The sequence below is a fragment of the Alligator sinensis genome, unplaced genomic scaffold (genome assembly GCF_000455745.1).
Source record: "Alligator sinensis unplaced genomic scaffold, ASM45574v1 scaffold8_1, whole genome shotgun sequence".
In the NCBI taxonomy this organism is placed as follows: Eukaryota; Metazoa; Chordata; order Crocodylia; family Alligatoridae; genus Alligator; species Alligator sinensis.
In genome coordinates this window covers 369217-384031 of record NW_005842568.1, presented here as the reverse complement: position 1 = coordinate 384031, position 14815 = coordinate 369217, and the positions used below count along the sequence as shown (strand labels likewise).

Genomic DNA, 14815 nt, shown 5'->3' with positions numbered 1-14815 from the left:
CACTTCTCCGCACCCCCTGGATGAACCGTGGCTCCGTCCCGCACCCTGCTCCAGCTAGGCAATGCCTACCCCAGCCCCTGCTCTACTCCCTCCCTCGCTGCGGGGGCCTTGATCTGCCCCCCCACACCCCTTCCACCACAACAGACTTACCAGCTGCACACAGCTCTTCAAAGTGCCGAGCTTTGCTCCTCGCTGCCTACGTGCTATGTTGTGGCTACGTGCATGCACAAGCATTTATCAGCCAAATTATCAGCCACATCAGGACGGTTTCCAATACAGTCAATTTTTTTTATATTGGTGCCAATTCGATATCGGACCGATGTATCAGTGCACCTCTACAAATTAGCCCTGCACCCTCCCCAAGTGCCACTCTGACTCCCCTCCCCTGCCCAAGCTGCCACTCTGCTTTCTGCTCCCTCCACAATCTGCTAGGTATTACACATAGAGGCTGCCCACGCCACTTCTGGCACTTGTGCTGCAGGCTGGCCACCCCTGTTCCAGATAACCTTGTCCCTGGTATTGTCTACTGAGAAAGAGAAACAGCACTGTTCCCACTTCAAGGCAAGAGGACATCTGTTGTTCCTGCTACAAACAAAACAGTAAGGGTATGTCCCGATATGGCAGAAGGGTGGGGCATTCACACAATACTATATAACCACCCATTTTACTCATCACCACCGTTGCTAGACTTCAAATGTACAAGGGACCACTCTGATTGCAGAAGCACGGCAGAAATATCAGCGGACCCAGAAGCGTCACCTATTTTTAAAGCTTTCTGAAAGAGACGGTGCAGAAGGAGAGGGTGTATAGCTGAGATGACTTTACAGTGGAAGAGAAACAGTTTCTTATTGTTATTTGCATTGCATGGCACAGTCAGCATCAGTGTTTGTACATGCCGGTGCTGCATCAGAACTGGGGTGTCATGGGCTAGAAAATGTGTAACACACAGTAAGACAGTATACCCACTTAGACTTCCACACTGTATTACTAACCCCACCTGTTAGGGTAGCCATCTTGTGTGATGTTTCCAACAGAGATCCTTCTATATTTAAAACACCTTTCCACTTCAGCCAGGAAGTTCTGCAGCTTTGAAGCCAACTCTTTCTAACTACAGGATTAAGGAGAAAGTGTAGCAGGAAGGGATCGGGTCAGGCAGCATAGCTGTGGTGATACTAACACCAACAGCTGTGTCTAACAGGTCTGTAACAACATCAAATGGGAAAGGACAGAGCATTTAATTTAATTTAAGGAGAGAACATTTAATTTAACAACAGTGGTCAACTGAACTGTTGCTGGAATCAAGGTAGGAAGAAAATAAGGTCTAATTTATCAATGCTGCAATTTCTCAAAGGCAGCAGCTGTAGGCTCTGCTGCTGCTGAAACCACAAGACGGCAGAGTTCAGCATCCAGCAGGAACAACGGCAGCTCCATAGCAGGGGTAGGCTTAAGAGAAAAATGACAGTGAAACCTATTACTTCCTCTACTTCACTCCTTTGAGCCATTGTAGTTACTCTTGATTGATTGTAGGATTTGTTTATTCTGTAAGCAGCAGCATCCAGCTTCAGTGGCTTCTCAGACTGAGACAGAGGGAAAGACAACCGAAGGACAAACGCTACCTTCTACTGAAGTTCAGCATAAATCAATATTCAGCAAGAGAATACGGAGCACAGCATAAACTGGGGGACCCCCACGCTTAAGACAAACCCAGTATCTTGGGACGTGCCAGGACAGAGAAATGCTTGTGGAGGATCAAGTTAAATGCTTTCTGGGTCTGTAAGCTAAGGTAAAGGAAGCTTCTCAAAACTCATGCATTGCTGCAGTGTCGCCAGGCATCACAATTACCTATGCCACCCAAAGGGGCCAGAATTGAACGTGGTTGTCTTCTAGCATGTGGGGACTGAGAAAGAAGGTAGGTGCTTGGCTGCACAAGGGAAGAGATATGTCTGCTGAGTCTTTGCCTGCAGCACAGCATGTGGGCCTGTGAGTCATACCGAACTGCCAGATAAAGAGGCTGCTAAATGCAGACACCTTTCCAGGAAACACTCTCACTGATGCAACATGAAGGAATCATTCCTTTATCCAACGTGTTCAGAGAGAAGTAGGGGCATTTACAGGGGATCCAAGACATGGCCTCAGTGCTTTACAGACAGTTTCAGGTCAAAGCCATGTCAAAACTATCACCTTCAGAGGGGCAAATTACCTTTTCTCTTCCACCTGCTCTTCTTCCCATCTTTGTTGTTGCCACCATCACTGCTGCTGCTGCTGCTGCTGTTCTCTGAGCTCTGGGAGTCTGACTGTGCATCGCTGCTCTCTTCTGAGCCATCGGACAGCTCCTTTAATCCGTCTGGGACATCCTTCTGCAACCAACAGAAAAATGCATGTAGTCAACATCATCTACTTTAATTCTGCAAGAAAACCTAAAAGAACCTTGAAGGAAAAGGTTTTCCTCATCTTACAGAAATACTGACATTTACACACCTGGGTAATGTCAGACATTACCTTTTCCTCCAGGCTTCTGAACATCCTCCTCGTCCTCCATTGGCTCATACAATGGCGACCACTAAATTTAACTGCCCTGCCCGTCATCCCCCTCTACAGTCTTGTCACCGCCTTCAGTAGCCCGGCTCTTCCCTCCCCCTCTGTCATTGGCTTATTCCAGGCACCCATGTCCCCACCAAAAAGTCCACCCGTAACATTTGCCAGCTATCTCCCTGCCTCTCCTCATGTTGCCTTTCTGGGCTCTCGTGCACAGCATCTTTCCTTGTCATGTTTAAGTTCCTCTTCAGCAAGCTCCTTGTGTTTTGGCCCTGCCTCAAACCCCTCTGCATGGTCTTAGACTATAGGAAAAGGGCCAGCCCAGAACATGGAGGGTTAAATAACAGATCATCTTCCACCACCCACCCACACAAGCTGAAGCCACAAATACAGCCCCCCTTTCATTATCTATTACCTACCCCACAGCAAAGGCAGACCGAGTGCTTTACAAACAAGGAGGAAAGCAAGGCCGCTTCCTTTGACAGGCTGACAATCTAAACAGACCACTTACAAATGAATGGCATAAGACATACAACCAACTGGTTTTCACATGGAACTTAACAGGCATCTTCTTTACCTGCCCACCTCGTCTGCTGCGGGTGGGGAGAGGAGTGCAAGGGTTATTTATGTGGATCTGGCTTTTGTTAACTGATATCCCTACCTATTCTCTATTACATGCTGTGAGTATGTCCACTCACTGTACCACCTCACTATCTTGTTTTATTCCAGGGTATGTGAAAAGGCTGACAATGGTAAAGGCAGCACGCTGACCCGCATTTTCTCAGTGTTCCCCTCTTGATCCATAGCCACTCATTGTCTCTTCTCTTGCACTGAGATCGAGACCTCTTTTTGTTCGGTGTTTGTTAATAATCTAGCGCAACTGGATCCCGACGCATGACTGGGGCTCCTATGCCCTCCTGAAGTACTAATGCTGTACTACCACTTCTACTACAGCCAGGGCACACTGAGTCAATGGGACTCTTTCCACGAGCCAACTGACTTGAGTGGCTTTTGGACAGATCAGGTCTGTAATGACTTGTAATATCCTGAGGCAAGAATTTCTTTAGGTGATATCTTTTACTGGACCAACTGCAAATGTAAGACCTTCTTCCTCAGGTCATCTGGTGCAGCTGGCAAGAAAAGGTAATCTGCCTCCTTTATTGGCCCTGACTTGGTGACCTGAGTTCTTTCATATGAAACCTTGTCTAACTCTGCCCCAACTATGCAGTTGGTCCCATGAAAGCTATCACCCAAAGAAATCCTTGCTTTTACATAATTCCTAAACCATCACAGCTACAACATCACGCTGACATTACTCTAACAACCTGACAAGCCTGAGGCCGAAGTTGATCTTCCAGCCCTGTTTAGGAGTCACATTAACAAATGTCAAAATTACTGAACTATTGGACTGTCTGTGGGGGCCTGAGCACGTGTGTGTGCACTTGCACGCGCATGCATGGGTGTGTGTGTTGTGGACAGATGCCAAGGTGACAGCCTTGCAGGTCAAAGTCCCACCAGCTCACAACTTGCATTGCACAAGCAGAGGGAGCTCCTGCCTCCACCCACACCGCCCTCTACGGATGAGCAAAATGTAATCCAACTCGGTTTCTGGCCTTTCCTGCCACAAGAATACTGTCTAGTGCTAGCAGCTTGGAGAGTTCTTCCCATTTGGATTATTATTTTTGTTAACAACATGGTTTTCCCACTGCCTAAGACTGCGCTGGACATCTCAGAGAGAGCAGGCTCACTAGGAACTATACTACAGGAGAAGTGCAAAGTCCTGCAGTTAGGACAAAACAATCCCACGCACTGGGGACCAACTAGCTAAGCAGCAGCTCTGCAGAAAAGGACCTGGGGGTGACAGGGGACCAGAAGCTGAACAGAAACCAGCAGTGCGCCCTTGGTGCCGAGAAGGCTACCGGCATCCTGGGCTGCATGGGTAGGAGCGGTGCCAGCAGATGGAGGGCAGTGATTCTTCCCCTCTGTTCAGCACTGAGGAGGCCACATCTGAAGTCCTGTGTCCAGCTGTGGGCCCCCACTACAGAAAGGACGTGGACAAGTTGGAGAGAGTTCAGTGGAGGGCAACAAAAATTGTTCAGGAGCTGGGACACATGACTTGTGAGGAGAGGATGAGGGGACTGGATTTATTTCGTCTGGCGCTAGACTATTCTCAGTGGGGGCAGACGACAGAACAAGGAGCAACGGTCTCAAGTTGCAGCAAGGGAAGCTGAGGTTGGATATTAGGAAAAACATTCTCACTAGGAGGGCAGTAAAACACTGGACCAGACTCCCCAAAGAGGTGGTGCAGTCGCCATCCTTGGAGGTTTTGAAGGCCCGGGAAGACAAAGCCTTGGCTGGGATGATGTAGCTGGGGCTGGTCCTGCTTGGAGCAGGGGGTTGGACTAGATGTGACCTCCTGAGGTCCCTTCCAACCTGAATTTTCTATGATTCTAAGATACTGCCAGAAATTAATTTCCCAAAAGCTATTGTCCGGCAATAGGATAATATTTTGCAATTTTGCAACAAGTCTCATCAGATAATTTTGGCTTTGCCATACTGCACAAATGAAATCATTTTACATACAATATGTTTCTGCTTAGATATGCTTAATATGTTACTCTGGATCCTGTACACTGTATACTATAAAATATACAAGGATGTGCAAGATGGGCAAGTTCATGTTTGTAACAATGGAAAGACTTAAAGAGCTGTGTCTGAGGACATGCCTTGTTTTAGACAAGAGGCAATTCTTTGGTTCGTGCATACAAGGAAGGAAGGCCAGGCCAAGTATCCATGATGGTCCTGAGGCCTTTAGGAATGGTTCAGAGGACCAGGGAAGTCAGAGGGGAAACACTGACTCCTACCATCTCTTTGCTAAATGCTGTCTCAGGATTTGTCCATTCCTAACTTTTTCCCTCAACAAGACGACACCTCTTGATCCAGCTTTTCAGTTAATTCGGTTCTTGTGCTTTTTGAATAACATTTTAAGTATAATTCCTCAAAACAGTCTCAGAAACACAGCTCAAGGGAGGGAAAACCTCTGCATTCCCAAAAAGTCACTAAACGCAACATGACAAAGCCTTTACTTGTGTGATACTGGTTACATATGGCCCCACCAAAGCTTCACTGTATCAGTACTATTGGGATAATTTTCGGTCATAAAGGACAAGTCAATTAATCAATTTTCAAGGTTTCTCCCTCTGGTTATTGCCCTTTGTTATCAGAGAACAAGAACCACGTGTGGCATGTAAAATGGCACTTAGAACATGGCAAACAACAGGAGCCGAACATCTGGATTCCCCCGTCTTTTAATGACAACAGATCTCATGAGACGGAAGGAGCCTGCATGCAACCTGGTAACACTGAATCACTTTCCAATAGCACAGCTTCTTCTTCCCCCATGCTTTGCTCTTGATAAAAGTTCTTCACCACAAGCTTCATGGGCAGACTCATCTACATTGTCCACCCATCATATCTTATTTTCTCATACAAAACATGCTCATTTTTCCCCAAACCAGTTGGGTGAAATTCAAGTTTGCATTACATGTGAATGTAACAGGGGCTTGGGCATAGGACACCTGCCAGGCAACTCACTGGGCAGAAAAGCCCTTTCCAGGCTGCAAACTGGGAAGACGGGTGGGCTAGGCAAGAAATGAAGAAGATCTGGGGAACGTGGCATGCAACAGCCACGAGGCAGCGACAGGGGACAGGCGGAGCTCCCAGCTTGGCTGGCAGGGTCACGTGCACCACATTTGAAGCTGCTGGGGGCAGCATGCAGGTGGGAAGCACCGAAGAAACTCCAGGGGAGTGCAGCCACGCTGGAAACCCCTTCCCTCACCAGACAAGAGACACGGTGGATGGCAGGTGGAAAGCAGCTTGGCCCAAGGGATGCAAGTGGCCAGGCTGACCCCAGCTCAGCAGTCACCCAGGGCATCGGGAGGGCAGTAGCCAAAGCCAAGCATGAGGCCCAGGAAGAAGCAGGAAGAGGTTAAGGTCCACAGCAGCAGGACTCCTCAGGCTTCCAAAAAGGATTGCTACAAGGGATGAAAGAGCAAGGCAAGCCCAGGTTTTCTTTATTGTCTGGGATTAGTGACCCTTAACGGGGCACCACTTGGGAACGGGGCCCTGCATCCCTTAAAGGGACAATGCCGGTACAAAGAGGGAACCAGAGAGACTAATCCGTGATCCGCACTTCCATGAGAGAGGTATCCTGGGATGAAATGGTCTTCATCTTTCTTCTAAAGGTAAGAGTTTGTTCGCTTACAGGTTGGCTGATCTCCATAAGGCTTTAAACTGGGTTCATCAGGGGACAGGGATGCAGTGGACAACGAGAACCTATGTTCAGAGAGCCACGAGCCATGCGCTGGGATCAGCCCAGGTAAGCACTAAGGGGCTCAAGGGGGATACCAAGGGCACCCATCGCAGGGCTTAAATGTCTCTACACTAATGTTAGGAGCATGGGGAACAAGCAGGAGGAACTTGCACTCCTGCTTGCAAGCAACAACTTTGACCTATTGGACTAAGTAAAAACTGGTGGGACCTGACTCTCAATTGAGCAGTAGGCATTGAAGGTTATAGGTTGTACAGACAGGACAGAGTGGGGGAAAAAAGTGGGGGGTGCTGCTTTCTATATTAAGGAGCAATATATATCTTCTATAATCAAGATGGGATCAGAGGAGGGCCATACCGAGGTACTGTGGGTATCGCGAGGGGTTGTGGGTTGTGAGGAAAGGGGGGGGGGGGGGCTAGGGCCTACTACAGACTACCACACCAGGAGGATGTGCTAGACCTGGAAATCTCCAGGCAGCTCTCAGAGGCCATACAGTCAAGAGATATTTCATAGATTTCATAGACATTAGGGCTGGAAGGGACCTCAGAAGATCATTGAGTCCAGCCATGATATGGTTGTCATGGGTGACCTAAACTACCCGTACATCTGCTGGGAGGACAGTCAGCCAAATCTAACCACTCTTGTAGGTTCTTGACCTGCATACAGGACCCCCACCTGCTGCAGGAGGGATACAGTCCCACTAGGGGGAATGCCTTGCTGGACTTGGTGTTAGCTACAGGGGATGACCTGGTGGGGGATCTGCAGGTACAAGGTAACCCAGGGGATAGTGACCATCGACTGACTGAATTCACTGGCCGGTGAAGGGCGGGTAAACAAACCAGCAGGGCTGAAGTGCTAGGCTTCAGAAGGGCTGACTTTAGTGTGCTCAGCCGATTAGTTAGTGGGGCATTAAAGCTGAAGAGCATTGACGAAATGGGGGTCTGGGAAGGGTGGTTGTTCCTCAAGGAAGTGATCCTGTGGGCACAGAAGGAGGCAATCTCACTGCATAGAAAAGGGGGCAAAGGGGCCAAGAAGCCCTCTTGGCTAAACAGAGAAATCCAGGAAAGCTTAAGGGCAAAAAAAGGGGCATATAGGTTGCAGAAGCAGGGGGTAGCTACCAAGGAGGAGTATACCTCCCTGGCTCGCACTTGCAGGGAATCACCTAGGAAGGCCAAAGCAGGACTAGAACTTAAGATGGCAACAAAAATTAAGGACAACAAAAAGTCCTTCTTCAGGTATATAAGGAGCAAAAAGAAGGCACAGGGCAGTATAGGACCCTACAGGATAGACTAGGGCAGCTGGTGACAGATAAGAGGGACAAAGCAGAGCTCTTCAATGAGTTTTTTGCCTCTGTATTCTTGAACACGGATCTACACAAATCTCCCAAAAGCATTACTGATAAAAGCGGGAGGAACACCAGCCCACCTACTGTCAGCGCTGACCTAGTCAAGAGACACTCAGAGGGGCTGGATACGTTTAAATCAGCAGAACCGGATGAGCTCCAGCCAAGGGTGGTGAAAGAACTGGCCGTGTCGTAACAGAGCCACTGGCATGGCTGTGTGAGCACTTGTGGTGCTCAGGTGAGGCCCCAGGGGACTCGGAAAGGGCCAATGTGGTCACTATTTTCAAGAAGGGGAGGAAGGAGGATCCAGGTAACTATAGGCTGGTTAGTCTCCACTCTATCCTTGGGAAAACCCTTGAAAAAATTATCAAGGATCACATTTGTACGAGTTAATGCTGAAGGGCAACCAGCACAGGCTCACTGCAGGCAGATCCTGCCTGACTAACCTTGCTTCTTTCTGTGACCAGGTCACTGAATGCTTAGATGCAGGAGTCAAGGTAGATGTCATCTACTTGGATTTTAAGAAGGCCTTTGACACAGTACCCCATCCTATTCTCATAAACAAATTGAATGGCTGTGCCATAGATGATTACACAGTTATGCGGGTGGCAAATTGGCTTAAGGGTCGTACCCAGAGAGTGGTGGTGGATGGGTCGGTATTGACCTCAAAAGATGTGGGCAGTGGGGTCCCCCAAGGCTCAGTCCATGGGCCAGTGCTGTTCCTATACATCTTCATGAGCACAATGGCAGGGTATCTGGTGTACACACATGTTCTGAGCTGTGGGGTCACCGTGGCTTGAAATGCTGTTCATTCTGGTGGGGCCTAGGTCAATGAACTACATGGTAAATCATGAGCCTTTTGGCTTTGGACTAATATCATGCATAGTTTGTACTATGCACTAAACAGGTGCTAAAGTGCTACTTGAAAGTGTGTTTAAGGAGAAACCATATTAAAATTTGCAGCAGTTTCAACAAAGGTAAAATGCATCATTTCTGGGTGAATCGAGTCTATGTGCACTATATACAAATTGCCACAGACGTGTATTTCCCAGGTCAGCTTTTCCAAATTTGCCCAGAGCTTCCCCATGCTCAGGGAGAACAGGGTCTGACAGTGGGGAGCGGGGAAGGGGCTGCTGAAGGAAGAAACTCGGGGCGGAGGGGAGGCAGACAGCAAAGGGCTACCTGGCCCCTCAGATTTATTTTCAGTGCTGTAGCAATGGAAAGGGAACAAATTCAAGACAAACCTCCAATAATGAGGTTCCATACCTGGAAAATTATACCAAATGCATACATTTTCTCTATATAGAATCTAATTATTGGGGGGGGGGGGGGTCGGGTCATCTTATAATTAGGATCATCTTTTATTCGAGTAAATACAGTATAGACATACACAAAATAAGATACAAAACGTCTTCCAGGCACATACTACATGTTCCTTCTGGAATTCTCTTTTCAAGGCAGGTATGCGCTCTACACTACTGAACGGTCTTCTTTCCACATGATCCTCTTCCTTCAGTACTTGAACTTCATTCTAAGCAAAAAAAAGCATGGTTTTCCTCTAAAAGGTCATTCAAAATGACATCCCATATCTATGGTGACTCAGCAAGTCCAGATGAAGTGTACTCAGTTCTCAAACAAAAACTGCCTTTTCTGGCTACCGGCCCTACAAACACAGGCTTGACTCCCAAAGTTGATGAGTGCTAGTGGTAACAAAGAAACAAAACCAGAGGGAGCTCTCAGAAAAAAAAGGGCAACTAAAGAAATGTTTGTATGCGTCTGTCTGTCTGTCTTACGGCCAGTTAGGCTATCTGAAAGGACATTTACCTGTTTAAATAATGCCTGGAAGAATGAATGATGAATGCATAAGTGCAGGACTGCATCACCACTAGCCAGGAGGGCTGGAAGTTATTTGGGTGGAAATGCTGCTAAGGGTCTATCCTAAAAGCAATGACAAGAATAGTGAACTTGAGAACGTTCAATTTTACTCGGACACAGCATGGTCCATAGTACTGGCAGCACTTAGACACCTCAGTGATGCATTAAAAAAAGGGAGGCAGATATTCACTGAAGTAGTGTTCATTGCCTAATATGTGCTCGTGAGGTTGAGTCACCTCCCTTTCTCAGCTCCTTCAGATCTTGCTGATTCTTCCTCCATAACACTGTCCTTTTTTGCTGAAGAGTTAAAAAGAAACTTATCCAAATGTTTTGATCACGTCCTCCCATCAGGCCATTGCCCATCAGGTTTGGGTTCTCTGTCCTGCCATGCAAGCCCCTTTACTTCGCTGCCTTGGTCTTCTATCAAGCCACATCTTCAGCTCTTCCAGCCTCACCTGTCAGCCGGCTGCCGATCTCTCCATTTCCTCCTTGCGTGGTGCAGCACCTCCTTCCCTACTTCCCTTTGGCATGGAACAGCCATCCTCCACGGTCTCATGGTGCTGGGATGTTTACAAACAGGACTGCTGCAATTTGTTTCTGGTTATTGTTAAAAAAGGCAAAACTAGAGGAATGTGGAAAGCGCACTAATTCTTCCCAGCCCACCCTCCGAACTTGACTTGTCTCAAAGGACTGCAAGGCTAAGAACTGAGCATTTGTATGTCTGCACATCCTACTGCCAGGACTTTCAGGAGCTAGTGCAATATAAATCTCAACTAAGATGTGCTGAAACACCCCTTAAAAGGGCAGTAAAAGTACTGCATCTCTAATAAACTGCAATTAAAAAGCCTCATGTTTTATTTTCTATTTTAATACTTGTTGGGCTTCTGGAGCATATCTCCTAGGATCCCAAGTAGACACAGAACCTTATGGGGCAGATCCAATTCCCATACAATGCTGGAATGTAGCATTGTCGGCTGAGATGTTTCACGACAACATCTCTATACGGTGTCCCAAAAAAGTTGTAAGCTGCGGTTGTCAGAAACAGAGACATATTGATGATAGAACCACAGTCAATATCTTCAGTCAATATTGCCCCAAAGCAATATGGGGCAAGTGCATCTGCTGTTTGATCAGCAAAAGACATTTCTGAATTGGTACTGGAAATCTAAGAACAGAGCAGCGGTGCAACGAGCTTGGAGATGTGAATAAGAAAAGCCACCACCAACACACCTGACAGCTGCGAGATCGAGGGACAAATCTGAAGCTGACAGCATTGTGAGAGATGTGAGTAACCGGTGGTCTGAGCAATTGTGGGTTACAACGAGTGGAAAGATGACTGAAAAGTGTTAGCCACGTACACAGGCTCCCCATGGAAATCCACGTGTCGGTAGGCTTGTGAGACTGGAACAAGCAGAGGGTGGAGGGAGGGGATGGGTGGTGACAGAAGCCACAGCAGGAGCAGGTGGTGACAGCCAGGGGAAGTGGCAGCTGAATCCTGGGGGAGAAGTGCAGGGAGCCAAGGAGGTAATGGGAGTGAGCTCTGTAAGTCTTGGTAAAGCTTAACCCACCCTACAAAGTTCTGCCAGCAGAGCTGTCAGCTAGGAGTGTGAAAAGATGACAGTCCACATGACTGCTGCTCTTCCAGCAAAGCCCCAGTGGAGAACACAGTTTTGTCAGAACAAGGTGGAGTCAACGGAAGTGACGTAGCTATGCTGTCAGAAACCCCTCTCAGCAGAGCTGCCTCTACACTAGGGAACAAGACTGCCTTAGGGCTGCCACCACAGATAAAGGGCATTTATACGCATACATTTGTCTGCTCTGACACGCCGGGAATCCAACGTGTCAGAGCAGACTCGATAATGGAGTCTGCTCCACACGTGAGCTGACACGCCCAGCGCTGCATCGTGTGCATTTGTATGAACAGTGAAATGCACATCAGCACTGAAAAAATGGCGGTGGTGTGCTTTTGAACTAAAACACCTTTGACGTGGTTTACAGATTTCATAGACATTAGGGCTGGAAGGCACCTTGAAGATCATCAAGTCCAGCCCTCTGCCCCAGGGGCAGGCAGTCAGCTGGGGTCAAAGGATCCCAGCAACATAAACGTCCACATGTTTCTTGAAGGAGTCCAGAGTAGGTGCCTGCACCACCTCTGGAGGGAGACACTTCCAGGCCTTGGGGGCTCGGACGGTAAAGAAGTTGTTCCTTATGTCCAGCCTAAAACAATCTTGGAGAAGTTTGTCACCATTAGACCCTGTCATCCCTTGGGGCGCTCTGGTGAAAAGACATTCCCCCAGATCCTGATGCACATCCCTCACGTACTTATAGGCTGTCACCAAGTCACCCCTGAGCCTGCGCTTTTCCAGGCTGAAGAGTCCCATGAGGTTCTCTTGTTCAAAAGTGCAACACTGTCATTTTCTCAGTGCCGATGTGCATTTAGCTGGTTATACAAACGCATGCACCTCAGTGCCCGGCACTTTTAAAAGCACCCAGGGCTGTGGCATGAGTATGCGTTCAAATGTCCAAAGTGACAGCAGCCCACCAGCACAGACGTGTCCCTTGGAATTCTCTCCTACCTTTAACAGGGGTGTAGGTTGTAGCCGTGTTGGTCTAAGGACACAGGCAGACAAGGTTCCTTGGGTGAATCTGATATCTTCTATTAGACCAACCTAATCTTTTATTAGTTGGCCTAATAAAAGATATCAGATTCACCCAAGGAACCTTGTCTGCTTCCTATCTTTAAAATATTTTTGGCGGTTTCTTTCTTGCATCTTATTCAAATGTTCCTAAAATGATGTTGTCCCACACTCTGGAGGTACAGCCTTTGTTCCTTGTGCCTTGGATGCAACACCTTGCATTGAGCTATATTGCAAAAACATTTGATTTGAATAGACCCCCAACTTAAAACATGAACCAGATCCTACATGGCCTTGCCTTGCCCTGATCACTGGTTATCAATGTGCCCGTCTTTGCAACATCTCTCTCTCATGTGCATTTCTACATATATATGCTCATGCACCATTCTTGGTAGCTCAAAAGCAGCAGGTTGATCAGTGCAGGCTGGTGCGGGGTGTTTTGCAATCCTAAAGGAAGACTGCAAAACAGCTCTGCCAAAAGAAGCATCTGCCTCTGAAGCCTCCCACAGCAGAACAGTGTTTTGTAAAAATATGGCTAGAACCGCACGTAGCCTGCCTTTCAAATGTCAAGACACACATTTAAAAGAAACTGCCTGAGCCCTGCTCTGAGCTCCAGCATGTAAACAAACTAGACTAGTGCGTCTCGACCTTTCTGGACCTGAGGCACCCCTCCATAACCCTCGTGACTTGAGCGGTACCCAATTCAGAAACCTAAAGTATATATTACAGTGCTTGATTCTAGGGCTGTCAAATGATTAAAAAACGTGATCACGATTAGTTGTGCAATTTAAAAAAACAGTTGCAATTAACTGCGATTTTAATTGTGCAGCTAAAAGCTCAAAATTATGTGCAGAAAAACTCAAAATTATATAAAATTATGTAGGTATTTTGTGTGGTTGGGGTGTGTGGGGGGAGGGGAATTGGTGAAGGGGTGGGGGTGTGGGTATGTCTGTGGGGTTTGGATCCTGGGGACAGGGGGTCCCCACATGCCCTGGCAGGTTGTAGGGTACCGTGGGTCAGGAGCGAGGGGCTGGGGGGGCTGCGGCTTGGAAGTGAGGGGAAGACACAGCACAGCGCCCTGCAAGTAAGTCTGTGGAGGGAAGGGGCGTGGGGGAGGCAGACCGAGGCCCCCACAGTGAGGGAGGGAGTGGGGCAGGGGCTGGGCTGGATGGAACCTGGGGCCAGGGCGGATCATAGGACAGTGCTGCGGGTGGCTCATCCAGGGGAATGAGGGGGGTGTGCACCTCCCCGTCACTGCACGCACCCCAGGGGAGGCATGGGGGGCGCATGCCCCCTGGATTTGTGCGTGGGGCAGTGGCAGGCTACCTGCTGTGGGCTGGGGCTCTGAGCCCTACTGCCTTTGCCCCAGGAGCTGGCTGCTGGCCACTGGTTGTGTTGCGCATCCCCTGCCCACGGGAGGCACAACATGGCATTGTGCAGCTCCTGGGGCAAAGGCAGCAGGGCACAAAGCCCCAGCCCACAGTGGGCAGCTTGCCTCTGCCCTGCATACAAATCTGGGGGCACAAGCCATCATGCCTCCCTTGGAGGTGCACACAGTGCACGTCCCTAGATGAGCCACCCACGGCTCTGTCCCATGACCCGCCTCAGCCCCAGGTCCCATTCACTCCAGCCTGACCCTGCCCCATTCCCTCCTTCACCCTAGGAATCTCAATCTGCACCCCCTCCACAGACTTCCCTGCAGGCTGCTGCTCTACAAGCTGCCAGGCTGCGTTCCTGGCTGCGTGCAGGCTGCGGCTGCTCGTGTGCGTCTGTGTGTGCGACTCCCCCCCCAGCTGCAACCGCCCAGAGCCCGTGCCTGGGCTGCTCTGTGGCTCCTCTATGCTGCCACCACTGCCCTGATGGGTGGCCCGGAAGCAGCAGTTACGGTGGTGGAGCAGAGCCCAGGTGCAGGCTCCAAAGCCACGTGCGCAATTAATGCGTTAAAAAAATTAATGCAAGAACCAATTAAAGTGTTAATTGCACACATTAACTGAGATTAACCGACAGCCCTACTTGCTTCTTTGTAGAGTGGGTGGGAGTGGGAGACTGGCCAGACAGGGACAAGATAGGCAACTGCTTTGGGGCATCTGGCCCCCG

General features: G+C 48.7%; 1 protein-coding gene across 1 annotated transcript in view; it reads right to left on the bottom strand.

The window, feature by feature from the left end:
* ASXL2 (ASXL transcriptional regulator 2) overlaps positions 1-14815 on the bottom strand; it is a 181568-nt gene that overhangs the window by 81508 nt on the left and 85245 nt on the right. The window contains exon 5 of the mRNA XM_025214141.1: positions 2201-2357. Within this exon, the coding sequence (XP_025069926.1) occupies positions 2201-2357 (157 nt within the window). The remainder of the gene's footprint in view (positions 1-2200; positions 2358-14815) is intronic.